The sequence below is a fragment of the Oncorhynchus kisutch genome, linkage group LG17, assembly GCF_002021735.2.
Source record: "Oncorhynchus kisutch isolate 150728-3 linkage group LG17, Okis_V2, whole genome shotgun sequence".
NCBI lineage: Eukaryota > Metazoa > Chordata > Actinopteri > Salmoniformes > Salmonidae > Oncorhynchus > Oncorhynchus kisutch.
Window position 1 is genome coordinate 58352201 of NC_034190.2, and position 27854 is coordinate 58380054.

Consider the following 27854-nt stretch of genomic DNA (forward strand, 5'->3'; position numbering starts at 1 on the left):
GTAGTACTGTGACAGAACAGAGGGATTGGCTAATGAGTGATCTGTTTCATTAAGGTTGGCTTTTTAGCATTCATTGCAATGGTTATCAACTGTACCGCAGAGATGGAACGTAAATCACAGAAAATTGATGTTGTGGTGGCAGCTGCAGAGACGTTCTTGGGGGTAGGAGATTTGACTTCAGAAGAGTTACAGGGTGTGTTGAGTGGTAGTGTCCCGTCCTCTCAGATCGTCGGCCTGGGGTTGGATCAGAGAGGGTTAAAGTAGTGGAATAAAGTTTTAATGAGTATAGGGTTAGTTGGTAGGGTAATTAAAAATATATGTATATTTTTTATTTTTCCTTGGTTTCCTTTTTATATCCCAGTGTAATGGATCTATACTATAGTTCAGTTGGGGGTGGTAATGCAACATATAGGATGCCAACTGCTGTTAAATAAGAAGGCGTTAGTTGGAAGCAAGGATAGAGGAAAGCATCTTTGCTAGATTTTATGATATTTTAATTGTTGTTGCAGCATTTTAGCTCTTAGCCTGATTTTAACCTGTATTTATCTATTTATTGACTAATTCAAAATGTTGAACTGTTTCTGACTTCAAGGAACCTTATGTGCACGAGGTAACGGCCAACTTCATCACACTGCTGTTATCGGGGAGAGGTACTGACAAACTTTACTGGCTAATTGATCAATCAGTAACTTTTACCAGAGCAGCGTAATACACTGTTCACCCTCTAGCCCACTCAATATCATGCCCTATCTGGGTCTGTAACTTTCTGTGTTTGAATTTGTCTTAATGCACTTCCTTCCCTCCTCTCTCACTGAATGCCAGCTGTTAATGTGATTAGTGTAGGTTATGGTGCTTAGTGCTTAGGGCAGAGTAGGGGGATGAGAGTAGGCCTTTGGTGCAAACAGGGCTTAGAGGCCTACACAAATTGTACTATGTCCCTGGTGAGTCTACACTTCTGTTTGTGTGGGGGCTGAAGAGGCTTTTTTTTGGGGGGGGGGCTTATGGGATGCGATGAGGGAGGGGTTGATCTACATAGAATCTATGTTCTAGATCGTAGAAAATAGGATGTTCTGTTGTATACTGGCTGCCTTTTGAGGTGGTACCTCACTTCATGATCAAACACTAGTTTCTAACTTCCTCATTCCCCACTAGTTTGATTCAGCTAAAAGCCTCCAGTTAAGAAAAGGTTTATCTGAAATATAAATAGATTAGATCTGGGCAGAAGTCATCACTAAATCAAAATGGAGCTTGTCTCTATGCCTCTATCAATCAAAGGTTCCTCACAGTTACCATTTATTCTCAAAGTTCAATTGGTGGTGCATGATTGGGTAGTGCCACCCTCAGACAGAGCTGTTTCCTAGAGACGACCTGTCAATCAAAGTCACCCCTCTAGGGATGGAGAGGAACCTCTTTGATTTTCCAACAGAAAACACCCTAATGTCACCAGGGACCTTCTTACCCCTTCTCAAACTGACTTCCCCTTTCTTTCTTTCTCGACTACTGTGTGTTTGTAGTGTATAAAGGCCTGCAAAGAACATAACCTGAATCCAAAACCTCGATCACATTCCATAGACTTCCAGTTCTCCCTTCCATCTGTTGCTACTGATACAGTATTCCCGGCATGATGCCCAATCACCGATAATACAGAGAAGCAGATTACACACTAATGAACTGAAATGAATTATGGGACGTGAAAATAATAAATTGAAAAATGTCAGACATTTTCACCGGAAAAAAATCTATGCTTGTTATTCAGCTTTCAGTCTCATGGTTAACTCCTAAGAACATATTTTAAATAGAACGTGAGAGTTGCACAGATTATTATAACCATTTCTTTCTCACCAACTGAATGGTGGAAATTCCTCGGTAGTTTAAGGCGTAATAATATTTCAATTAAAATGATTAACTATGCTCCTTGTGCGTCTTGATGATAATAATAATTATGTTGATACATGTTTAACAAGTCATTTGACTGCTTTAATGAAAAATCCTGTGATTAAAAGTAAATGACTCGAGTAAACCTGCCGCAGAGATGTTGGACGCTGCATCCAAACAGGGTAAACACTCCCTGCAGTGTGGATTTACTTCCGCCATGACGATAATAGAACCGATGGCCTGATTCTATATTCAAAACAGAGCATTGTTTCAAATGTTTCTATGACTGAAGCAAGTAGGGGCGAGTGAAAGAACAGTGATGTGTGTAGACTACAGAAGCATTATCTAGGGGTCAGAAATCATGTTACCGTACAGCTAAATCCAATGGCCTCCTAAAGGAAATTGGGCAGTATACAGCAGTCTGAATTACTGTAGCTAGGTATGCATCCTGTACTATATTCTAGGAGCCCACAGCAGTTTGACTGAGACGAGTCAACAGCAGCAGGGTCTGGCTGGCCCTGTCTCATTTAGCTGACGTTAACATTCACTCTGCAGCAATCACAATCAAAGCTGATCTTGGATCTGTTCATGTAATATTATTATGATTTAAAAGGTAGAACTGCTCCTAGATCAGCACTTCTACTCTGAGATGCTTTGTGGCTACGGGCTCAGACCAGTCATTCTGTGGTTCCTTCTACATCTTCTCTCTTCATCTGTTGAGATGTGATGGATCCAACCAAGAGAAGTTCAAGGTTGTAGGTAGAGGTCTGTCAACATCCTCCATTCTCCAGCACTCCACTAATAAAATACACTGAATAAAAATTATAAACGCAACATGCAACAATTTCAAAGATTTTACTGAGTTACAGTTCATAAGCAAATCAGTCAATTGAAATAAATTCATTAGGCCTTAATCTATTGATTTCACATGACTGAGAATACAGATATGCATCTGTTGGTCACAGATACCGTAAAAAAAGGTAGGAGCGTGGATCAGACATCTAGTCAGTATCTGGTGTGACCACCATTTGCCTCATGCAGTGCAACACATCTCCTTCACATAGAGTTGATCAGGCTGTTGATTGTGGTCTGTGTGAATGTTGTCCCAATTCTCTTCATTGGCTGTGCGAAGTTGCTGTATATTGGTGGAAACTGGAACACACTGTTGTACACGTCGATGTCCCAAACATGCTTATTGGGTGACATGTCTGGTGAGTAGAGTATGCAGGCCATGGAAGACATTGGACATTTTAAGCGTCCAGGAATTGTGTACAGGTCCTTGCAACTTGGGGCCGTGCATTATCATGCTGAAACATGAGGTGATGGTGGTGGATGAATGGCACGACAATGGGCCTCAGGTACTCGTCACGGTATCGCTGTGCATTAAAATTGACATTGATAAAATACAATTGTGTTCATTGTCCTTAGCTTATGCCTGCTCATACCATAACCCCACCGCCACCATGGGGGGCACTCTGTTCACAACGTTGACATCAGGAAACCGCTCGCCCACACAACGCCATACACACGGTCTGCCATCTGCCCGGTACAATTGAAACCGGGATTCATCCGTGAAGAGCACATTTCTCCAGTCTGCCAGCTGCCTTCAAGGTGATCATTTGCACACTGAAGTCGTTTACGACGCCAAACTGCAGTCAGGTCAAGACGCTGGTGAGGATGACGAGCACGCAGATGAGCTTCCCTGATACGGTTTCTGACAGTTTGTGCAGAAATTCTTTGGTTGTGCAAACCCACAGTTTCATCAGCTGTCAAGGTGACTGGTCTCACATGATACCGCAGGTGAAGAAGCCGGATGTAGAGGTTCTGGACTGGCGTGGTCTGCGGTTGCGAGGCCGATTTGGACGTACTGCCAAATTCTCTAAAACAACGTTGGAGGCAGCTTGTGGTTGAGAAATGAACTTTAAATTCTCTGGCAATAGCTCTGGTGGACATTCCTGCAGTCAGCATGCCAATTGCACGCTCCTGCAAAACTTGAGACATCTGTGGCATTGTGTTGTGTGACAAAACTGCACATTTTAGAGTGGCCTTTTATTTTCCCCAGCACAAGGTGCACCTGTGTAATGATCATGCTGTTTATTCTGCTTGTTGATATGCCACACCTGTCAGATGGATGGATTATCTTGGCAATGGAGAAATGCTCACTAACAGGGATGTAAACAAATTTGTGCACAAAATTTGAAATAAAAACATTTTTTGTGCGTAAAGCTAGGGCACTTCTAGAAGTCTATCTCTCGTATTAAACTACCTATTTGTCTTAATTTTCGTCTGTAGAATCAGCCAGCGAGGCAGATTTGATATGATTTCTCTGGGGCTCAGGGTAATGAACAGGGACTGTACAGTAGATTATGGGGTGTGTTTCACGTGCTGAGGCCAGCTGTAATTAAGCTTTCTGTGGGTTTTACTCCTACACTACCTCCCTAGCGTGTGTGACTGTGCCTTATTTCACTATTCAGCCCAATGACAAAGCACTGCAGAATCAAACAGCAGGCCTCATTTCCAAATCTAATTGCCTGTATTAGAATTTATCATGTCCACTGACAGACTTTGGGAGTGTAACCTAGTGTGTTTGGATATGTGTTTTCACCCCTGTTTATTTAGATATTATGCCCCGGCTGTCTCTGTAATAGTACTGTTCATACACGACTTGTGTTTCCTTTGTGCTGGGTTCAACTACTGACACACTCTTTGTATTGTAAAAGCATGTTACGGCTGTGTCCAATGATGCCATCAAAAATACATTCACATTTTGTCAGTAACACCTCGCCGCTCTCTCACCACTCCACTGATGCCACCCCTCTTAGCCATCTCCTCCTCTCTTCTTCTGTCAAACAATTACCCTTCTCTTTACCTTTCCTCTCACCTAAAACCCAATGAACTTGAATCCCTCTCCATGTCTCCCTGCCTGCTGTCTGCCTGCCTCCCTGTCTGTCTCCCTGTCTGTCTCCGTCTGTCAGCCTGCCTACCTGCCTGCAGTGTAAAGTGGTAGAGGGTGATTTCAGCCATACTCATACAGTACATCTACTACACAGGCACACACATACAGTACATCTACTACACAGGCACACACATACAGTACATCTACTACACAGGCACACACATACAGTACATCTACTACACAGGCACACACATACAGTACATCTACTACACAGGCACACACATACAGTACATCTACTACACAGGCACACACATACAGTACATCTACTACACAGGCACACACATACAGTACATCTACTACACAGGCACACACATACAGTACATCTACTACACAGGCACACACATACAGTAGGAAGCTAAGCGTGGCAGCGTGTGAAAATGGCATGTGGAGTGGGCTTCTATACAGTCCCTCTCGCCTCATGAGACCTGTGGATTATCGCATTGATCTTTGTAATTAATCTCAGAATGCAATTAATCAAACCTGAGACCCTGGCTGTGTTTGTGTGTGTGAGAGTGGACCTGATTAACAGGCTATATTTATCCATCAGGCGTATCGGAGGGAGGACCTGAGATTCAAACATGACTGTATAGATCGATGTGTATTTTTAATGAGGGCCTGGCTGTCCTGTATGCCATCATGAATACACTCCTGTCAGTCAGTCGATGGAGCAGACAATCTGGAGAATGGATGGCACAAAGGAGACCAAGGTGGACCTCATTGCCATATCGCCCACTGTATGTCACAAAGTACTGTTCTGCTCAGTAATAGGCTTCATTTTCACATCTCGAACAAGATAGGGATCCTTTTCCCATAATTCCTCTGACAGCACATTCTGCTCCCCCAGAGACTCAGTGACTGGAACCACATGGAGGGATTGCATTTACTAGGCTATATATTTTCCTTTCCACTCCCGGCCGCTTGATGTCATTGGAAATGTAGTGGAGAGGAATATTGCATCCTCCCGTTGGGGAGATGTCAGAGTATGTGGCAGGAGATGCTGCGGTGGGTAAGAGAGAGAGAGGTAGGTTGTGGGTTATTGAGCGAGGTGATTGGAGTCAGAAGTGGTAGTGTGTGAAAGAGAGAGAGGATTGATTCTGGGCTTTAAATAAACACACGGCTTCTATATTCCAGCTGGGGCACTGTTCTCTGCCTAACTCACCTGTCAGTCAACACACTGTGTGTGTGTGTGTGTGTTTGTATATACAGTGGGGCAAAAAAGTATTTAGTCAGCCACCATTTGTGCAAGTTCTCCCACTTAGAAAGATGAGAGGCCTGTAATTTTCATCATAGGTACACTTCAACTATGACAGACAAAATGAAAAAAAAAATCCTGAAAATCACATTGTAGGATTTTTTTATGAATTTATTTGCAAATTATGGTGGAAAATAAGTATTTGGCAAATAATAAAAGTTTATCTCAATACTTTGTTATATATCCTTTGTTGGCAATGACAGAGGTCAAACGTTATCTGTAAGTCCTCACAAGATTTTCACACACTGTTGCTGGTATTTTGGCCCATTCCTTCATGCAGATCTCCTCTAGAGCAGTGATGTTTTGGGGCTGTTGCTGGGCAACACGGACTTTCAACTCCCTCCAAAGATTTTCTATGGGATTGAGATCTGGAGACTGGCTAGGCCACTCCCGGACCTTGAAATGCTCCTTACGAAGCCACTCCTTCGTTGACTGGGTGGTGTGTTTGGGATCATTGTCATGCTGAAAGACCTAGCCACGTTTCATCTTCAATGCCCTTGCTGATGGAAGGAGGTTTTCACTCAATCTCACGATACATGGCCCCATTCATTATTTCCTTTACACGGATTCCAGCTCTCTGCAGGTCATTCACTAGGTCCCCCCGTGTGGTTCTGGGATTTTTGCTCACCGTTCTTGTGATCATTTTGACCCCACGGGGTGAGATCTTGCGAGCCCCAGATCGAGGGAGATTATCAGTGGTCTTGTATGTCTTCCATTTCCTAATAATTGCTCCCACAGTTGATTTCTTCAAACCAAGCTGCTTACCTATTGCAGATTCAGTCTTCCCAGCCTGGTGCAGGTCTACAATTTTGTTTCTGGTGTCCTTTGACAGCTCTTTGGTCTTGGCCATAGTGGAGTTTGGAGTGTGACTGTTTGAGGTTGTGGACAGGTGTCTTTTATACTGATAACAAGTTCAAACAGGTGCCATTAATACAGGTAACGAGTGGAGGACAGAGGAGCCTCTTAAAGGTCTGTGAGAGCCATAAATCTTGCTTGTTTGTAGGTGACCAAATACTTATTTTCCACCATAATTTCCAAATAAATTCATTAAAATCCTACAATGGGATTTTCTGGATTTTTTTTCAAATTTTGTCTGTCATAGTTGAAGTGTACCTATGATGAAAATTACAGGCCTCTCTCATCTTTTTAAGTGGGAGAACTTGCACAATTGGTGGCTGACTAAATACTTTTTTGCCCCACTGTGTGTGTATATATATATATATATATATATATATATACACACACACACACACACAGTGGGGCAAAAAAGTATTTATATATAAATATATATATATATAAGGCAACAACACACCAGAAACAAAGCCTCAGGGCTTAAGATTGTCAAACCAACAAGGAGCCTGTACTTGATTGAATTAGAACCTCAAACCATCAATGTGTGTCAGTAAGTTTTAAACAGAGACGAGTCCACTGGCAGATAGTTCCAGTATGTCCTTGGCCAGCCTCTGTGCTGTAGCTATCATCCTATACATCATAACAGTAGAGGAGCAGTAGAGCGGCAGACAGATCTTCTAAGAGAGCCCTGGGCACAGAAACACTGTGTGGGAGAAGAAATGGCCATGGCAATTTATCTGCAGATAGCAGGGGAAGTTGTGCCTGCTTCCTAAACTGCCTCACTTTTTTCCCTCTGTCTATTTTTACATGTTATCTTGCCTCCATTTGCCTGTGCTGAAAAACCAATCTGTTCCAATAAGCTTATCTATTATTGAGGCTCTGGCCCCTCTGCTTCTCCCCCTCTGTGGCGGAAATTGCTCTGGCCACTCTGTGACTGCCCTCTTCCATTAGACTGTACAGCCAGTGTGCGTGTGTGTGTGCGTGCGTGCGCACTAGAGACGTGATGGATCCAACCAAGAGAAGGTGAAGGTTGTAGATAGTGTGCACTACCGGTCAAAAGTTTATTTTCAGTTTCATCTCAAGGTTTCAGTTTCATGCCTTCACTACTATTCTACAATGTAGAAAATAGTCAAAATAAAGAAACCCTTGAATGAGTAGGTGTTCTAAAACTTTTGACCGGTAGTGTGTGTATATATACGTGTGTGTGCGTTTGTGTGTTCATGCGTGTGTCTTTCTCTGCATGTGGCAATTTCTCCCTCCCTAAAAAAACGCTGAGTGTAACATAACATTAGGAACACCTGCCCTTTCCATGACATAGACGGGCGTCCACATACTTTTGGTGATGTATTGTAGACTGAGCAAGTGAATCCAGGTGAAGCTATGATCCCTTATTGATGTCACTTGTTAAATCCACTTCAATCAGTGTAGATGAAGGGGAGGAAAGAGGTTAAAGAAGGATTTTAAAGACTTGAGACAATTGAGACATGGATTGTGTATGTGCGCTATTCAGAGGGTGAATGGGAAAGACAAAAGATTTAAGTGCCTTTGAACATGGTATGGTAGTCGGTGCCAGGCGCACCGGTTTGACTGTGTCCAGAACTGCAACGCTGCTGGGTTTTTCATGCCCAGCAGTTTCCCGTGTGTATCAAGAATGGTCCACCACATAAAGGACATACATCCAACTTGACACAAATGTGGGAAGCATTGGAGTCAACATGGGCCAGCATCCCTGTGGAATGTTTTCGACACATTGTCGAGTCCACGCCCTGACGAACTGAGGCTGTTCTGAGGGCAACGGGGTGCAACTCAATATTAGGAAGGTGTTCCTAATGTTTTGTACACTCAGTGCATATTTCTCCTTCTCTCTTCCTCCCTCATCAATGCGACCCATGGTCTCTCTCTTGTTATCTACCTCCTCCCTTATTCCTACCCTACTCGCTCCCTACCTTAGTATCATCCTTTATTGACCTCCTAGTTGTTTTTGTTGGCTACTCCTCCAAGTGCTGAAGGCTCATTAAGAGTGTTCAATTAGTTTTGGAGAACGCAAATTCGCAACAACAGTGTCTGTTCTAAGCTCACAGGGTGTGCTTTGGAGCAATGGCTTTAGAAGGAAAGAATCTGAACTGTACATTCTGGGATATAATAACATTAGTGACACATTTTCTGTCTATTATTCCAAATCCAGTGTTTTTGTATAATTATATCACTTTTTTATGACAGTTATGATTGGGCTGCATATACTCTGGTAACAGTCATTTGAGTTGTCTGGACCTTGGAGTGTTCTGGTCTCTCACATACAGAGAGCTTGATTTGTCACATAGAGAGGTGTTGGGTTTTCTCTTTGCCTCCTATTGTGAGCTGCTGAGCTATCAGGGAAAGTTCAGGAGTTGCCTGAGGTCACAGACTTTGCTGCTGTGACTAAACCACTGAAGTAAATGGTGTCTCATCCACCTGAACAGTGCTGTCCTCTCCCTGACTGGACAGGCCTGGCACGGAGAGAAGATGGAGCGCTTGAAGTCAGGCTTTTAGCCGGCAGTGCAGGAGAGAGGAGGAAAAGGGGAGGGTGGAGAGGGAATGAGGGCACGCTGTCCCAAATTTAGAAAATGTAATCTGCTGTGGGGCAGACATGTCGCCAGACGTAGCCAGAGCAGAGTGCACCTGGGACGGCATCTTTGCGCTGAGTGATTCATGGAGCTCCCCCAGGCTTAGCATAGGCAGCCTCCCTATCTATAGTATCGTTTGTCTTCATCTACATTATCTACCTGAAAGAGAGGGAGAGATCAGAGAGGAGGGGGAGATAAAATGGGTCAGAGAGTGAGAAATGGAGAGAACGAGGATAGAGAGAGAGAGAGGAAAGGAAAGGAAGAGCTAGACGGGGGCAGAGGGAGGAAAGATTTTGGGGCAAATAGAGAGGGTATGGCATATTAAGTGAGTGTCAGGGAATGATGGAAACACTGAGGTGGTGAGTAAGACCCAGGCAGAGTAGAGGGCAAGGAGAGCGGGTTAGAGAGGAGAGAAAGACATAAAACAGATGCAGATTTAGAGTAGCGGTGCTGTTTTCCCCCACACTGTAAATAGGTCAACCATCTGCGTTGTAATAGATATCAAATCAAATTTATTTATATAGCCCTTCGTACATCAGCTGATATCTCAAAGTGCTGTACAGAAACCCAGCCTAAAACCCCAAACAGCAAGCAATGCAGGTGTAGAAGCACGGTGGCTAGGAAAAACTCCCATGTATGTTGGATACATGTAGTTAATGATGCATGGAAAGGGATTTTGGAATATTTATGTCAAACAGTGTTTGATGTTAGTCTCCTCTCTGACCTTTGTCCTCTGACCCCTGTGTGTTGCAGGTATCTGGATCAAACCAACCCGAACCTCCAGGATGAGGGTTAAGAGAGCAGACTTTGTGGCCGGATGTCTCGGTGGAAGGGTCCTCGTTGCTGGTGGACTAGGTGAGCACTTTACTGCCCAAATAGATGCTTGGGTTGCAAAATACCCCAGAACCAATAAACTTCTTGACCCTGACAAATAACAACACCACTTACAGCACTAACAACAACAACAACAACAAGGTCAGGTCCTAACACTAAAACAACCTCAAGGTCTAGTTCATGTGAACAAACAAAACACCTGCGCATTAATCTTAGTAACACAGTGTGACAGTCACACCATGAGAAGTAATCATGTTAATTTAGGCAAATGAAGTTCCCATTGCTTTCTAATTTTCCCCTTGATTGAATTGCATCATAAATATACTGTGAAAAAAAACTATGAATCATGTTTAGAATGAGTAATCAGAGGGTTAGGGTTTCCTCCACTGCGTGATTGTAAGCAGTTTACAGTTATAGCCGTGGCTCAGTAGGATATATAATGAGACAGTGTGGGAATTCATTCTATTCTCTGTCTTTGTACACATTCTGTGTAATTTGGCTAATGTATTTGTTCATTTGGGTCTCCATGTCACAGCTTAAGGAGACAATGAAGCGAGCTTAGAATCTGTCATAAGAACTGCTCCCACTGTCTCTGTGCAAGAGGTAGAGAGTGAGGGACATTGAGTTTGAGTGAGAGATGTAGAGAGAGGAAAGACACAGGGAAGAGAGGACGCAGAGAGAGAGAATACAGTTTGAGCGGGGGGGGGGGGGGGGTGGTACAGAGAGACTGGAGGAGAGAACAAATTAGGAAATGTTACACTCAGAAATGTCAACAGTCTGGGCATGATCATTTTAATCCAAGAAGGATCTTTTTGGATTCTGATTCACATATGTTATATGGCATATTTCCCTTCCTCTGACTTTTGTCAAAAGCTGGTAAATGAGGGATCTGCTCTTAGTTTAACAGCCAGCTGGGAGAATTGTCTCTGTCTTTTTCTTTTGAGGCTGGATGAAGCACCTATTTATTATTCATAGTGTTGGATGTGTGGAAGCCAAAGGGCTGCTTTTCAGGGTGACATCAGATTGCCGTTGAAAAGCTGGAGCCTCCTCCTCCATCTCTGTATTCTCTCTTCATCTATCTCCCAAACAATTCTGAGTATCTTCACTTTTTCTCTCAAATGTTTTAATTTCTCTCTTGACCTCCCCTCACTGTCACTCTCTCCCCTTATCACATATAGAAGACACATTGATATATGTATGAATATTATGATTAGAGAATATTTTAATTAACTTTGAAGAGATGGCTGTGTGAATGTGGATGATGTGCAATTATGTGCACAGCCCAATAGAAAGTCACTTGTGTACACACACACACACACACACACACACACACACACACACACACACACACACACACACACACACACACACACACACACACACACACACACACACATCCTAAGAGGTCTAATGATTTAAATGTCTTTTGGTCATTTCAGGGATTTGCTTATTTCAGGCGTGATATTTAGTCACCGAAGCTTAACCCTCTTTAGCTGCTTTTAGGTCGGTGACCTCACATTTCTTTGTGCCGTTGTCCAGTTCTGTCCTAAAATCTATTGCAGGCAAGTGGTCCTAATGTGCCTAATCCCCTTCTGCTAGAACCCCCATGCTGCTGAGGCCATTCCAAATAGGGTGGTAGGTAGCCTAGCGATGAAGAGTGTTGGGCCAGCAACTGAAAGTTTGCTGGTTTGAATCCCCGAGCCGACTAGGTGAAATATCTGTCGATATGCCCTTGAGCAAGGCACTTAACCCTAATTGCTCCTGTAAGTCACTGGATAAGATCGTCTGCTAAAAGACTAAAATGAAAACTTTTTTCAAAATGATCTTGGTCCATTTGACACAGAACAGAATACGTGGTCAAATCCAATTTAGTAAAAACATCCCCCTCGGGGAAACAAACATCTAGTAGCAGAGAGGGGGAGATATAGGTTAGGTGTTAGGAAATCAAAGGCGTGACAGGAAGCTTTGAGCCCCGAGAAGAGCGGAGGAGCAGTCCTTCCCGCACAGCGCTATGGCGGAGTGTGTTCCTGTGAAGATTAAAAAGGAGCAGGTCTGAGCAGTACTCTGATTACCATGAAAAGACGATTCAGCTCGGCACTTTGTTCTCCCCAGAAATTATGAGAACAGTAGCCTAACCCCCACCGACCAGTCCATATCATCTGCAGCTCATTGAGTGTCTCCATGGAAACCAGAAAAACTTAGCAGCAGCTGGTGGCGTATAATGACACGGATAGGAGCCCAAATCCTGAGGCTTGAGGAGAGAACTCACTTTGACTGACCCTCCTAAAGATATGAGATATTGCTTTGTGTGTGGTGGAAGGAGAATAAGATGTGTGATTGTGGAGGATATACACTAAGTGTAACAAACATTGAGAACAACTGCTTTTTCCATGACATAGACTGACCAGGTGAAAGCAGGTCGTAGGTGGATGAAAATATGAATTGATTGGTTGGCTGATAGGATAAGATACACTGAACATGTGAAAGTTGTGAACAGTTCAAGAATTACAATTATTGTTGGTTGTTATTATATGGTAATTTATGCACATTTTAAGTCGCCACAGTGGCAAGAAAAAGTATGTGAACCCTGCATAAATTGGTCATAATCTTTCTTCATCTAGGCCACAACAATAGACAAACACAGTCTGCTTAAACTAATAACACACAAACAATTATACGTTTCATGTTTTTATTGAACATGCCGTGTAAACATTCACAGTGCAGGGTGGGAAAAGTATGTGAACCCTTGGATTTAATAACTGGTTGACCCTCCTTTGGCAGTAATAACCTCAACCAAACGCTTTCTGTAGTTGCGGATCAGACCTGCACAACGGTCAGGAGGAATTTTGGACCATTCCTCTTTATAAAACTGTTTCATTTCAGCAAAAGTCTCTGGTGTGAACTGCACTGTTGAGGTCATGCCACAGCATCTCAATCGGGTTAAGGTCAGGACTCTGACTGGGCCACTCCGGAAGGCATATTTTCTTCTGTCATCTGTTTTTAATTTACTTCTGTGTTTTGGGTCGTTGTCCTGTTGCATCACCCAACATTTGAGCTTCAATTGGTGTACAGATAGCCTGACATTCTCCTGCAAAATGTCTTGATAAACTTGGGAATTCATTTTTCTGTTGATAGAGAGCTGTCCAGGCCCTGAGGCAGCAAAGCAGCCCCAAACCATGATACTCTCTCCACCATACTTTGCAGTTGGGATGAGGTTTTGATGTTGGTGTGCTGTTTTGTGCCTCTTTTTCTCCACACGTAGTGTTGTATGTTCCTTCCAAACTAGTTTCATCTGTCCACAGAATATTTTGCCAGGTGCGCTGTGGAACATCCAGTTGCATTTTTGCAAACTTTAGACGTGTAGCAATGTTTTTTTTTGGACAGCAGTGGCTTCTTCCGTGTTGTCCTCCCATGAACACCATTCTTGTTTAGTGTTTTACGTATCGTAGACTCGTCAAAAGAGATTTTAGCATGTTCCAGAGATTTCTGTAAGTCTTTAGCTGACACTCTAGGATTCTTCTTAACCTCATTGAGCATTCTGCGCTGTGTTCTTGCAGTCTTTGCGGGACGGGCACTCCTAGGGGGATTAGCGACAGTGCTGAACTTTCTCCATTTATAGACAAACTGTCTTACCGTGGACTGATGAACATCAAGGGTTTTAGAGATACTTTTGTAGCCCTTTCCAGCTTTATGCAAATCAACAATTCTTAATATTTTGTTCAAGGCATGGTTCACGTCAGCCAATGTTTCTTGTGAATAACAAACTCAAATGTTGTGTTTTTTTATAGGGCAAGGCAGCTCTAACCAACATCTCCAATCTGGTCTCATTGATTGGACTCCAGGTTAGCTGACTCCTGACTCCAATTAGCTTTTGGAGAAGTCATTAGCCTAGAGGTTCACATACTTTCCCAACCTACACTGTGAATGTTTAAATGATGCATTCAATATAATATAGAAAAATACAATCATTTGTGTGTCATTAGTTTAAGCACACTATGCTTGTCTATTGTTGTGACGTAGATGAAGATCAGATCAAATTTGATGACCAATTTTGCAGTAATCCTGTTAATTCCAAAGGGTTCACATACTTTTTCTTGCCACTGTATAATGTACATTTCAGACTAAAGCCAGACCAGAGCTAGTGCGAACCCGAGCTTATTAACTACGCCCAGGACCAGAGCTGGACTAGAGCTAGTGCAGACCAGATCAGTAGTTGTGTTGCAGGTTCTTTGGGCCCTACAGTATGGATGTGGTCAGTAGTTGTGTGGTCAGTTGTTGTGGTCAGTATTTGTGCTGTTGTGGTCCCAAGATGTGTGATTCAATAGTTTTGTGGTCAGTAGTTTTGTGGTTTGATCAGTAGTTTTGGTAGGTACTTGTGCGGTTCAGTAGTTGTAGTTGTGTGGTCAGTAGCTGTGGTCAGTAGTTGTGTGGTTGTGGTCATTCGTTTTGTGGTTCAGTAGATGTTTGGTCAGTAGTTGTGGTCAGTATTTTTGGTAGGTCGGTGTTTAGTTCAGTTGTTGTGGTCAGTGGTTTTGTGGTTGAGGTCAGTAGTTGTGGTCGGTCTTTGTGTTCAGTGTCTAAACCACGATAGTTGCGTGTGAGAACTGAAATAAGTGTGATGAGAAGTGATCGGGTGAAATAGGAAGTGAGTGAAGGGAGACCTCTTCGCTCGATCCAATTAGAGCAGCAGGATCAACGTACAGTCCACCCTTCTCTTTACAGACAGGCAAAATAGCCAGTTATTTAGAGCACAGTCCACGATCCTGAGAAGGACAGTATTAGAAATCTTCCCTGTATTGTTCCAGGTCGCCCAAACCGGGGTAGCATTAGAAATCTTTCCTGTATTGTTCCAGGTCGCCCAGACCGGGGTAGCATTAGAAATCTTTCCTGTATTGTTCCAGGTCGCCCAGACCGGGGTAGCATTAGAAATCTTTCCTGTATTGTTCCAGGTCGCCCAGACCGGGGTAGCATTAGAAATCTTTCCTGTATTGTTCCAGGTCGCCCAGACCGGGATAGCATTAGAAATCTTTCCTGTATTGTTCCAGGTCGCCCAGACCGGGGTAGCATTAGAAATCTTCCCTGTATTGTTCCAGGTCGTCCAGACCTGGGAAGCATTAGAAATCTTCTCTGTATCGTTTCAGGTCAGTTATTTTGGTAGATAACTCTCATTATTAGCTGAAATTGTATTTTTTCAAAGCCATTTTATCTGTCGCGCAAGCTGTTCGGTTCAAAATAGATTCACAAATCATGTAGCTATGGCAGGCCTGCTCCCTCCATGGCTAAAGCCAGTGTGAGAAACATGCTAAGAAACGTGTGTGCTATGAAGCTAAATCAATACTACACTCTGACCCAGAACTCTTCTTTGCTAGATTCATTATAGCGTTGTTATGACTGTCCATGAGAATCCAAATAGGTCAGATCATGTTTGCAATGAATAACTTCAATCAGACCCCCTCTCACCCGTAGAGGGGGAAGGAAAGAACTAGTAGGGATTAACAAATCACTTCCTGTTGTAAATGAAGGGAGAAGATCCAGGCCTGCGCTCTCCAGATTCACCAAAGGAATGTGCTTTGTCTCAACAGACCTTTTTCCCGCTGAAACTCTAACACGTTCAAAAGCATATACTGGAACAATGTTTCTAGTATAGAACGTGGGGAATGGTCAGAGGTGATCTATAGAACACTAATGTTATTTGTGACCCGTTTCAGGAAATGGCGTATGTCGTGGGTCACGACTTCACAGGAGAGCCGTTTGAACATAAACTAGATTTTTTTCAAATCTAAATGTGTTTTTTGCCATGTGCCTTAATAACAAACTTTTATGCCATCTGTAAATACAAATAAAATTGTTAAATTACAAGCCTAGTTGGTTTAGCCACAGTTAAAGCCAGCAACCTTCCCATTAGCCATGATTGGCTGAGATAATGAGTGGCCTGGACATGCTGAGAGAAGAGTTTGGATTGGTCTGCCATATAGCATGCTTCTGTCTATTTGAGCTGGTCAGTATGTGTAGGTAATCCTGTCTAACACAGCTTTTTTAATGTATCGTGTAGTAAAACAGCATAAGTGTTGCGCTCCACTTTCTGGAGGAATGAGTTTTGAAATCAGTGGAATTCGAGTGTGGTAGCTAAGGAGATGGAAAAAACACCTGTCTCCGGATTACATCTTCAAACTAAGGGCAACCATGGCATCCGATAGGAGACGCATCCATCCATGATGTATATGGGTAAGATAGTCTAGCAAGCTACATTTTCAGATATTACACGTTTTTAATTTAGAAATTCAGTCTTTTCCTTTCAAGTTAAAGTGTACTGTTAGCTAGCTAGCTAACGTTAACTGGCTGGCTCGCTAGCTAATGTTACATGTTTTTTCTTGGCTAGCTATAGCCTAATGTTAGCTAGCTAACATTGAACCTGGTTGGATAGCTGGTTGGATAGCAGATTCATGTAGGGTACTAACATCATGAGTTGGGATTATGGTTTATTGTCTACCTAGCTAGCGTTGTGAGCGCACATCGCCCAGTGTGTGCTCTGAGAGCGAAACGCTCTGAATTTACAAACGGACAATCTGACAGCACAGTTGCATAAACCAACGCTCTGGGTAAGAAAACAGCCTAACCAGCTTTGCTAGGGTGAGTAATGTTCAGCTGTTCTCTCATTTGTGTTTGGAAGTAGCTAGCAAGTTAACTTGGGTGATTGATTGCTATTGTTAGTACAGAATGCTCGGATGGTTCTTCCCTCAGCATGTTGCACCTGGTCATCTTCTACAGCCTCCTCAGGTAGCTTGTCTCCTTGTCTACTGCCAAAGTTACACAGAACCGGCACTGCAATAATGATTGTCAGTGTAGTGTCCATCTTCGTGCAGGGCCCCTCCTTTAGGTAAGGGAATCATAATTTTTTTCACACTCCAAAAACTCTCTCTGAGACCTCTTGCCAGGATATGAGAGGTGTGGTATGCTCTCTCTTCTGTGTCTGTGGGTTTAAAAGGGGGGTCATAAGGTACCCACTACAGGCATATCCATTGTCACCAAGACAATTGATATTTGTCACCTACTTGGCCCCTTGTTCCAGCATTGCACACAGACGACTATTGTCCAAAAGATTCTGCTGTCATGGGTGGATCCTAGCCATCTAGCTACGATGTTGGTGAGCTGACCTTTGTCATAACAGACAGCCTGCACGTTGATGGAGTGGTAACCTTTCCGATTATGGAATAGTTCTCCATTCCAGGGTTGGGATTAGGAATGTGTGCATAGTCTATTGCCCCTAGTACACCTGGGAATCTAGCTCTCCTGTAAAATCCAGCTGCTGTTTCCTCTGTAGGCTTGAACCTTATGTACTGATTCTTCAGACTGGCAATAGCACTGGACCCTGACTACAATCCTGCAGACGGTTGACTTGTGGAGTCCAAAAAGGTCCCCATCCACTATCTGGAACCATCCAGTTGCGTAGAACCATTGAGCAATAGGCTTAAAATGAATCTAGGTTTAAAGTGAAAACTAAATTTAGATGAGAGGAAGGATTTAATTTAACTAGGAATAATTTAAAACTAGGTTTAAAATTTGGTCCAACAAGATTAATAGATCAACTTTGATTTAACCCAGTTTAAGAGTTAATTCATCTTGGTGCAACCCACCCTTAGAGATTAATTTGGGAGATGGTAACTCTTTAAAGAACCGCTCTCGTGGTGCCCCAGATCCTAATTAGTTAATTGTTACATTATTAATATAATTGTGTCACAATTAAACATAGTTAATTAGGGAAATAACAGTCTTCAGATTAATGTTGAAGTCAAATCACAACAGTGTTGTTAAACAAAGCAAGGAAAGTGAACTTCAAAACATGATGTAGTTTTATTGGAATTTGCTGTTGTTGGTAAGTAATGAATCTGCTAGCTTCTGACAAGACTTATTTAACCCTTTGACACGTACCAACAAACGGGTGTGATTATTCTACAGTGGCCCCTGCAGCGTACGCGCAAACTGGTGTGATTAGAACGCTTATTTAGAATGTCCAGTTTCAATTGACGCAACAGTCAGCATTTGAGATGTCCACTGGTTTTTTCACAGAAACATTTTGCACAAACACAGTCCTTACAAAGTTATGTCCTGAATGTGACCAGTGTATTTTGGGATGCAGTTTTCAGACATTCCTAGAAGTAGAGACAACATAACACAATCATCCAAACCGGAAAATGTAGGCTACATTTGTCCTAGCGCTAACTGAGGAAAGACTGATGTAACACAAGCAGTCATATTTAGCTAACTCTTGGCTGACAGAAACCACAATATGAATTAGCTAATAGAAATTACTATTTACAATTCATCACATCACAGGCGAGCTCACCATTTATCAAAATAATTGAGTAAAGCACTTTCTAAAAATCTAAATGAATCAGACGATGGGTAATTTGTGCACGCCACTTTTTGTTTTGTTTTTCGTCAACCAAAGATACGTTTGGTCTGTTTGCGGTATGCATGTTGAAAGGGGTGTGTCGTCTACGATCATTCACTTCATTCACTTCCGGAAGTTTACTCGAAAGATGAGTGAAACTTCATTCACTTAATTAAGTTATAACATCTTTGGTCTGACAGATGTTTACATGACACCCAAAATGCATTGTTTAATGTCAGCAACATGGTGCCACACATAGCTGGCAGATGGCTTAGCATTAGCTCATCATAATCAGTACAACCTTAAAAAACAAACATCATTACACATCATTACAATCTATGCAAGAATTAGAATGCATGATTTGTCACCAGAACTTGAAAACGTGACTAAAACAGTGAATACACAATGCTCCATACATACATACATACGATATGCTACAGTAGAAACGACCACGCGGTTTACAGAAAATAAGGGACTGATTGGAATGCACACATGTCCAAAGTTGTTATTATTTGTAAGGGAAACAACAATGAAGGCAATGCGAGCGCCAGCCAGAAAATGTGCCTCAGTTCGTGCTAGACTGCGCAAATGTCTGCATACTTGATCTGGGGAAATACTGGAGAGGTGCTTGTCTGGTTCAATCAAGCCTCAAGTTGTCCTCAACAGTGAAATGGTCTACTTCTATGTGAATTAATTAGGAGGCGGAACACACATGGTGAAAAGGTTAATGAAAGCAGTTGATGGGTTACTAAAACAGCTCTACCTCTTGATTGGTAGAAGCTATTCCTGTTCTGTTTTCAGATTTGAAAATTAGAGGATTTCATATGCTCTAAGTTTGTCTGACTTGTTGGGGATAGTGGTCAAAATGGCAGTTGTTTTTAAAAGGTTACAGAAAATGTTGTTGATGCGGTTACTAAACCAGCTGTAACATTGGATCAGTAACAGATCATTCTGAGGTCCTGAGGCCCATTGTTGTGTTGAATAGAATATGAAGTAATTAAGCATACTATCTATATACAGGGTCAGTTCCAGTACCATATTTACCATGTGCAGGGATACTGGAGTGATAGAGGTAGATATGTAAGGTGACTAGACATCAGGATATATGATAAACGGAGTAGCAGCAGCGTATATGATGATTGTATGTGAGTGGGTGTATGTGTTTAGTCAGTATAAATGTATGTGCATATTACTGCGTGTGTGTAAGAGCAAATTATGTTTCAATATTGTTGTCCATCAATACTTCCCAACCAAATTTACTGAGCATGAGCAATTTTGACAAAAACAATGGCGATATGTTGCCCTAAGAGTATTTACAGCTGTAATTGCTGCCAAAGGTGCTTCCACTAAATATGAACTCTTGGGGTGTGAAGACATATTGTTTTTAATTCTTTATTCATTTAGAAAATGTAATGTACTTTTTCTTTCACTTTGATAGTGGAGAAGGCTGTATAGATCTGTTGGGGGAAATTCTAATGTAATCCCATTTTAGATTACATTTTAAGGCATCGAAATGTGACAACTGTTCAAGGGGTGTGTAGACTTTCACTAGGCACTGTATGTGCTTTGTTTTTTTTTTGTTCAAGTTTTAATTTGCTTCTTCCAATCTCTCCTAGTGCATGTACATGTTTTTTTTTACAGACTACAGTCTACTCCCCCAGCCATCTGGATGGATGCAACATGCTGCATAATTCCACCTGTGGCTCAGAGACTGAGAGGCAGATCCCATTGCTAAACTAGACAGACGGACCCCCCCAGTTCAAGACGACAACACAGCTATCCCCCGGGGCCCTAGTCTTAGACACGTTTGTCTTATCATCAATTTCTGTCTTATCATTGAGTATATAACTTTACTGGAGGGTGGAATTAAAAATGCCTTTATTTAGAATAGCACTTACCTGCCTATTTCTCTTTGTGTGTAATCCCGGAAGTGTGTTTGTGTGTGTGCTCATGTGTGACAGAGTGAAATAGGTTGAGTGTGTTTCACATTGTTCAACAGTAGGTAGTATAGTTGTGTTAGTTTGATCATGTGTGTATGTCAGAGGACCAAGCTCTACATGTTAGACTTCCTTCCATGTATCCCATTCCAGCCATTACAATGAAACGGTGCTCCTATAGCTCCTTCTCTAGTGTGTGTGTGTGTGTGTGTGTGTGTGTGTGTGTGTGTGTGTGTGTGTGTGTGTGTGTGTGTGTGTGTGTGTGTGTGTGTGTGTGTGTGTGAGAGAGAGAGTGATGAACAGGTCTGCCTGTCTCCTGTGGTGTGTGCGCGTCAATGTGACATTTGGGGGGGGGGGGGGGGGGGGGGGGTGCGCAGCAGTCCTGGCCCCAGACAGGTCAGAGTGATGGAGTAGCTTGGAGGCACACTAATGATGTGGCTGTGAGGGGGATACACACCGGACATGCTTTTGTGCTCCTCTATTACGCCAGGCACTGACTAACACAGAGCTATTTGTGAAGCTTCAATCCTGTGTTCTACTGCTCTCTCTATGTTAGCTCAACTGTAAAATATTGACGGTCACATTTTCATGTTAAGAAGGGAATAGCTGTTCTTTTTCAGGGAAGATCCATCTGTGTCCTTTATTTTAGGGGGCAAACAATTTGTAAATTGGTGTTCATGATCTCATCGGTGTGTGTGTGTGTCCAGGTAACCAGCCGTCGCCCCTATCGTCGGTTGAGAGCTACAATCCTGTGAAGCGGAGTTGGGAGTACGCTGCCCCCATGCCCAGTCCCCGCTGCTCCTGTTCACCCCTGCAGACCCCCAACATGCTGTTTCTCATCGGGGGCGTGGCCCAGGGACCCAGCAACGCCGTGGAGGCTCTTTGTCTCAGAGAGACTGTGTGACACGCACACAGAGACAGACGAAGGACTCAATGCAAGCAAATTCAATGTGTGCAGGTGATGGACACTCATACAGACTTTGTTTTTGCCTTTGAACCTTGCAGTTGGTTGGCAGGATCAAGGACAGTGACCCTGACACCTGTTTCTTTCAATGGAGAAACAAATACTTTTCTACATCTTAGAGGCATAAGAGGAGTCAAATAAATAAGCAAAAAACAACACCACAGACGCATACACACACTACACAAAAGACGCCTTTGAACAGTACAGCATTTTTCTGGAAAAAAGCAGGGTACTTTTCTGGAAACTAAAGGAACTACGGGCCATATCTGTTTCACTACAACAGTCAGGCTGCATTGTCTTGTTAAAACACTTTTCTATCACCTTAAAGTAGACAGTTTAGGATATAACATTGGGGTATTTGTCTGTGTTTTGGTACCTTCACAGCCAGGTGTGTGTGAATATAGCACAGCTATACACATGATGTTCAAATCCCACACACCATGAATACCACCTCTAGAATGGCCAGGCCAATCCCTGCACTGTAGCATCCAGAGACAAGAGTGCTTTGGCACTAAGCAACATTTCCCTTTTTAAGAGAAAAATATACGTATATATTTTACCTCGAGCTTTGCAATGAACGACAGATGAAAGGCAAAGGAACTGAAGGCAGGACAAAGTGCATGCTCAGAAAGTGTGTTTATTTCAGATAATCCTTAGGTGGCAGCTTAAAAAGAGAGCAACAGAAAGAGAGAGCGAAAGAGAGGGAAATTGGGAAGTGTGTTTTTAAATAGAAAATCGTAAATGGAAACTTCACCGCTAGACAATATTTGGGAACTGGAAAAACTCCCCTGCATAATTATGAGTGATGAGAGGTGTTCAGACATAATTATGAGTGATGAGTGGCGTTTCAGACATAATTATGAGTGATGAGAGGTGTTTCAGACATAATTATGAGTGATGAGGTGTTTCAGACATAATTATGAGTGATGAGGTGTTTCAGACATAATTATGAGTGATGAGGTGTTTTAGACATAATTATGAGTGATGAGGTGTTTCAGACATAATTATGAGTGATGAGGTGTTTCAGACATAATTATGAGTGATGAGGTGTTTCAGACATAATTATGAGTGATGAGCGGTGTTTCAGACATAATTATGAGTGATGAGCGGTGTTTCAGACATAATTATGAGTGATGAGGTGTTTCAGACATAATTATGAGTGATGAGGTGTTTCAGGCATAATTATGAGTGATGAGAGGTGTTTCAGACATAATTATGAGTGATGAGCGGTGTTTCAGACATAATTATGAGTGATGAGAGGTGTTTCAGACATAATTATGAGTGATGAGAGGTTTCAGACATAATTATGAGTGATGAGAGGTGTTTCAGACATAATTATGAGTGATGAGAGGTTTCAGACATAATTATGCACCATAGCAGTATTTTGTTTTATTTTTACGCCGGGAGAGTTCAACCAATGACATTATTGTTTGATTGAGCCTACTGTCTGATCTAAAAATGAACGGAGTCATGTTTTGTAGCAATTATTGTGGCCTTTGTGTTTTGCTAATTACACATACATGCTAGCAGCGAGTAGATATGGTTGGCCTTGTTCAATAGAGCCATTGGACTGGTCTCAACGATGTTCCTATCTGCCACGACATTGCAGGATACCTAGGCTGACTAATTTTCCCTGGCTTTGTAAAGACTACAGCCTGACAGGAGCCCTACTTTGCTTTTCAAAATGGCACTGGTACTAGTTTCTACACGTTAATGGGAGCTATGTTACCATGCACTGTCTATCCAAGATGGCTAAATAATTACAATGGCTGCTTCTGAAAATTCCGCTTTCCAAGAAGAGCATGACGACGAACGTTTTTTGACGTTCTTTTACATACTAACACAGGGACATACTGCCCTATTCATTTGAGCCGGAATACACTGAAGCCGAGTTGAGACAGCGAGAACAAGAATTGCGAGACCAGCAAGCAACGATGGGGAGCCACGGTCAGACTCCGACTGGTGGCACCTATGCGGGTGCTGTCCAGCCATGCCAGCAGAAGAGGAACGTCTGTGCTGCAACAAATTCTCTTGCTGGAGGAGGTCACTGCAGACTCCATGGATCATGTGTATGTGACAGACCGTTGAAGGTTCGACTCACATTTGGATTTTGGTGTGCCTGAGACGTTCTTCAGAAACTTCAAGATCAACTGGCGGAGGCAGCCTAGACCAGCTGGACCAGGAGGGCAAATGACAAACAAGTAAGTTATTTTGCTGTTCTCTTTTCACATGAGGCAGTATTTTTCAGTACAGTATAATTTTGTGATCGTTGTCCCGCACAGTATAGTTTTGTGATCGATTCGGCCATAACAGGGCTTGCTAATACCACAAGCCAAGTTAAGCTAACTAGCTCTGTTTGCTATACCCAAAATGTACTGTAGCCTAATGTAGCTAGCTAGCTAATGTGCGCCTGTGAGATGGGAAATATTCTGCATCGTGCTGCTTCAGTAGGAATACAGACAGTACACAACAATTGCCCATGAAAGTCTAATAGCGTTTTTGTCATTCTCTTACAGACAATACCTCTTGGTGGCCTACAGATTATTCTGGGAGTTTGTTCTACATGGGAGAAGCTAGGCAGAGGGCACTGAATCCCCTTGCCTGCATGTGTTGTTGGAGCCATATTAGCAATTTATCCCTCACACAGCGGACAGTATGTTAGATACACTCTCCTCTTGAGTCAGCAACTTCTTTGTAAGGTCCATAACAACAATCTCCCATTGTATCAAAGTGAACACCTCACTGCACCTCCCAAACAGGCCATATGCAAGTATTCCCATTGTAGAACTGTAGTATTTATTATAGGTGTTAGTAGTATATTTTTCATCTACTGTATAAATGTCATACAGTACATTGCCATAACTGTTCCTGCATACTGCTGTGTAAACTCACCTTGGTCTCCAGAGCAATTAAACTTTGTCTGGAATTAAAGCCATGTCTACTTATTTGCCACATTGACAGACTATTCTATTGTTTTATTAAAACATGTTTAATTCTAAACAAATGATAGTTGAAATGATGCAGCAACTCCCTGCATCATTTTTTTTAGCAGTGAGATTATAGCTAGTTACTTCCAAATACATGTAATGAATATCATAATGAATTGATCCAGAAGTCAACAATTTATTGGTTTCTGATGCAGCTGGAATTATTTAGTCACGTGTCAGTACTCATGTAAAAAACATTATATAAAACATTTGATCAAACTCCATTATATACATAAACTCAGCAAAAAAGAAATGTCCCTTTTTCAGGACCCTGTCTTTCAAAGATAATTTGTAAAAATCTGAATAACTTCACAGATCTTCATTGTAAAGGGTTTACACACTGTTTCCCATGCTTGTTCAATGAAGCATAAACAATTAATGAAAATGCACCTATGGAACAGTCGTTAAGACACTAACAGCTTACAGACGGTAGGCAATTAAGGTCACAGTTATGAAAATTGAAAACGTAGGACACTAAAGAGGCCTTTCTACTGAAAAACACCAAAAGAAAGATGCCCAGGGTCCCTGCTCATCTGTGTGAACGTGCCTTAGGCATGCTGCAAGGAGGCATGAGGCCTGCAGATGTGGCCGGGGCAATAAATTGCAATGTCCCTACTGTGAGACACCTAAGACAGTGCTACAGGGAGACAGGACGGACAGCTGATCATGCTCGCAGTGGCAGACCATGTGTAACAACACCTGCACAGGATCGGTACATCCGAATATCACACCTGCGGGACAGGTACAGGATGGTGGCAGGTAGCCTAGTGGTTAGAGTGTTGGGCCAGTAACCGAAAGGTTTCTAGATCGAATCCCCAAGCTGACAAGGTAAAAAAAAATCTGTCGTTCTGCCCCTGAACAAGGCAGTTAACCCATTGTTCCTAGGCCTTCATTGTAAATAAGAATTTGTTCTTAACTGACTTGCCTAGGTAAAAAAGGTTAAATAAAAAATGGCAACAACTACCTGATTTATTCCAGGAACGCACAATCCCTCCATAGGTGCTCAGACTGTCCGCAATTGGCTAAGAGAGGCTGGATTGAGGGCTTGTAGGCCCGTTGTAAGGCAGGTCCTCACCAGACATCATCGGCAACAACGTCGCCTATGGGCACAAACCCAGACAGGACTGGCAAAAAGTGCTCTTCGCTGACGAGTCGCAATTTTGTCTCGCCAGGGATGATTTTCGGATGTGCGTTTATCGTCGAAGGAATGAGCGTTACACCCGAGCCTGTACTCTGGAGCGGGATCGATTTGGAGGTGGAGGGTCCATCATGGTCTGGGGCGGTGTGTCACAGCATCATTGGACTGAGCTTGTTGTCATTGCAGGCAATCTCAACGCTGTGAGTTACAGGGAAGACATCCTCCTCCCTCATGTGGTACCCTTCCTGCAGGCTCATCCTGACATGACCCTCCAGCATGACAATGCCACCAGCCATACTGCTCGTTCTGTGTGTGATTTCCTGCAAGACAGGAATGTCAGGGTTCTTCCATGGCCAGCGAAGAGCCCGGATCTCAATCCCATTGAGCATGTCTGGGACCTGTTGGATTGGAGGGTGAGGGCCATTCCCCCTCAGAAATGTCCGGTAACTTGCAGGTGTCTTGGTGGAAGAGTGTGGTAACATCACACAGCAAGAACTGGCAAATCTGGTGCAGTCCATGAGGAGGAGATGCACTGCAGTACTTAATGCAGCTGGTGGCCACACCAGATACTGACTGTTACTTTTGATTGTGACCCCCCCTTTGTTCAGGGACACATTTTTCCATTTCTGTTAGTCACATGTCTGTGGAACTTGTTCAGTTTGTCTCAGTTGTTGAATCTTGTCATGTTCATACACATATTTACACATGTTAAGTTGCTGAAAATAAACACAGTTAGTGAGAGGATTTTTCTTTTTTTGCTGAGTTTATCTACTGTACAAGAGCTAGCAATATCTATATCACACTGCAGTTGTGAGCATACTAGGCATTCTATATTATACTCAACATCACTCTAACTGAATATGGATGTTGTGTTGGTTGAATGTTCCAGGCAGGGTCCTGAATGTTCTTAATCTGGTAAACCTTGTTGGGCAATGGCAGCTGGTCTGACAGAACATCATGAGCTCTTGCCAGACCCGTGCAGTCTTTCCCTCTTCTGAGTCAGATGAAGTTTAGCTTAAGCATGTTCACGGCTGAAAGCTCTCATCCAATGGGTCTACAGGATCTGTACTACTAAAGCTGGTGTCAAGATCATCAGCAGCAGGATGAGTCTTTAGAACACACACTAGTCAGTGATTAGCCAACATTTCACTACTTTGTCCCCATCAATACACACTCGAACAAGGTACTATATCCCCCTCATGTTAATAGATAATGTATACTAATTGTCACACACAATACACACCCCCAACAGACACCAGTCAGTCACCCACACCATCCCTTCCTTACTAATAACTCATGTTTTTCTCCAATTTAGACTTCAAGTTTTGCATAAACAATCAACTAAGTCTCCATAATACAGAGAAAAGTTGTTGCCTACTTATAAACAAACCAACTATGACAACTAGACACAGACCATGTTTATCCCAAGCTCCAGTAAAAAATTTTGCTCATGGAGTCATGGAAGGAAAAGGTGACTTACACTAGTACCTGGTGCTGAGCTTGATGTTGATGCCGCTGCATATGTTGAACGGGAACACAAAGGTTAGTCATGTTAGCCTCTGCGGTAGTTAGCTTGCTAATGTAACGTTAGCTTGCAAAGTAACAAATCAAATCGCCATATACATAGCAGCTGGCTAATTACATTGATTTGCTTTGGGAAATCTAGCCAGCATATTATGAAAGCTAGCTAGCTAGAAACAAATGTAGTTCGCTAGCTACTGTATCTAAGTTAGCTACGCTACCTCTGCTTGACTTCTTTAGTAAGGTAACCAATGCAATGTTAACCCATCATACTGTTCTTGCTTGTTGTTTGCACCACCTGGTACTGAGCACCACACCATGACAGAACTTTACAGTTGTTGACACAAAAATAAATAGTTATTCTCAAGCTGATGTTCTATGACCGAGTGGCTTGTTCAGTGAGTAACATTAGCTACCTGCTGACACCCATCCTCAACTGGATCCACCTCGACAGGGGTGGTAGTACGTTCTGATATGAATTCGCTATGAATTCTGGATATTGTGGTTTGCTTACAACCAGGAAATGTAGATGGCCTGTTTCTT

General features: G+C 42.6%; 1 protein-coding gene and 1 long non-coding RNA gene across 2 annotated transcripts in view; both read left to right on the forward strand.

The window, feature by feature from the left end:
* Positions 1–22611, forward strand: part of LOC109907007 (kelch domain-containing protein 8B) — a 109324-nt gene extending 86713 nt beyond the window's left edge. The window contains exons 4-5 of the mRNA XM_020504812.2: positions 10292–10393; positions 21409–22611. Of these exons, the coding sequence (XP_020360401.2) occupies positions 10292–10393; positions 21409–21605 (299 nt within the window). The 3' untranslated portion in view covers positions 21606–22611. The remainder of the gene's footprint in view (positions 1–10291; positions 10394–21408) is intronic.
* Positions 22612–22905: 294 nt separating this feature from the next.
* LOC109908699 (uncharacterized) lies at positions 22906–24625 on the forward strand. Its single transcript, XR_002257693.2, has 2 exons — positions 22906–23866; positions 24182–24625. It is a non-coding gene; the product is annotated as an uncharacterized LOC109908699 (long non-coding RNA).
* The last annotated feature ends 3229 nt before the right edge of the window (positions 24626–27854 follow it).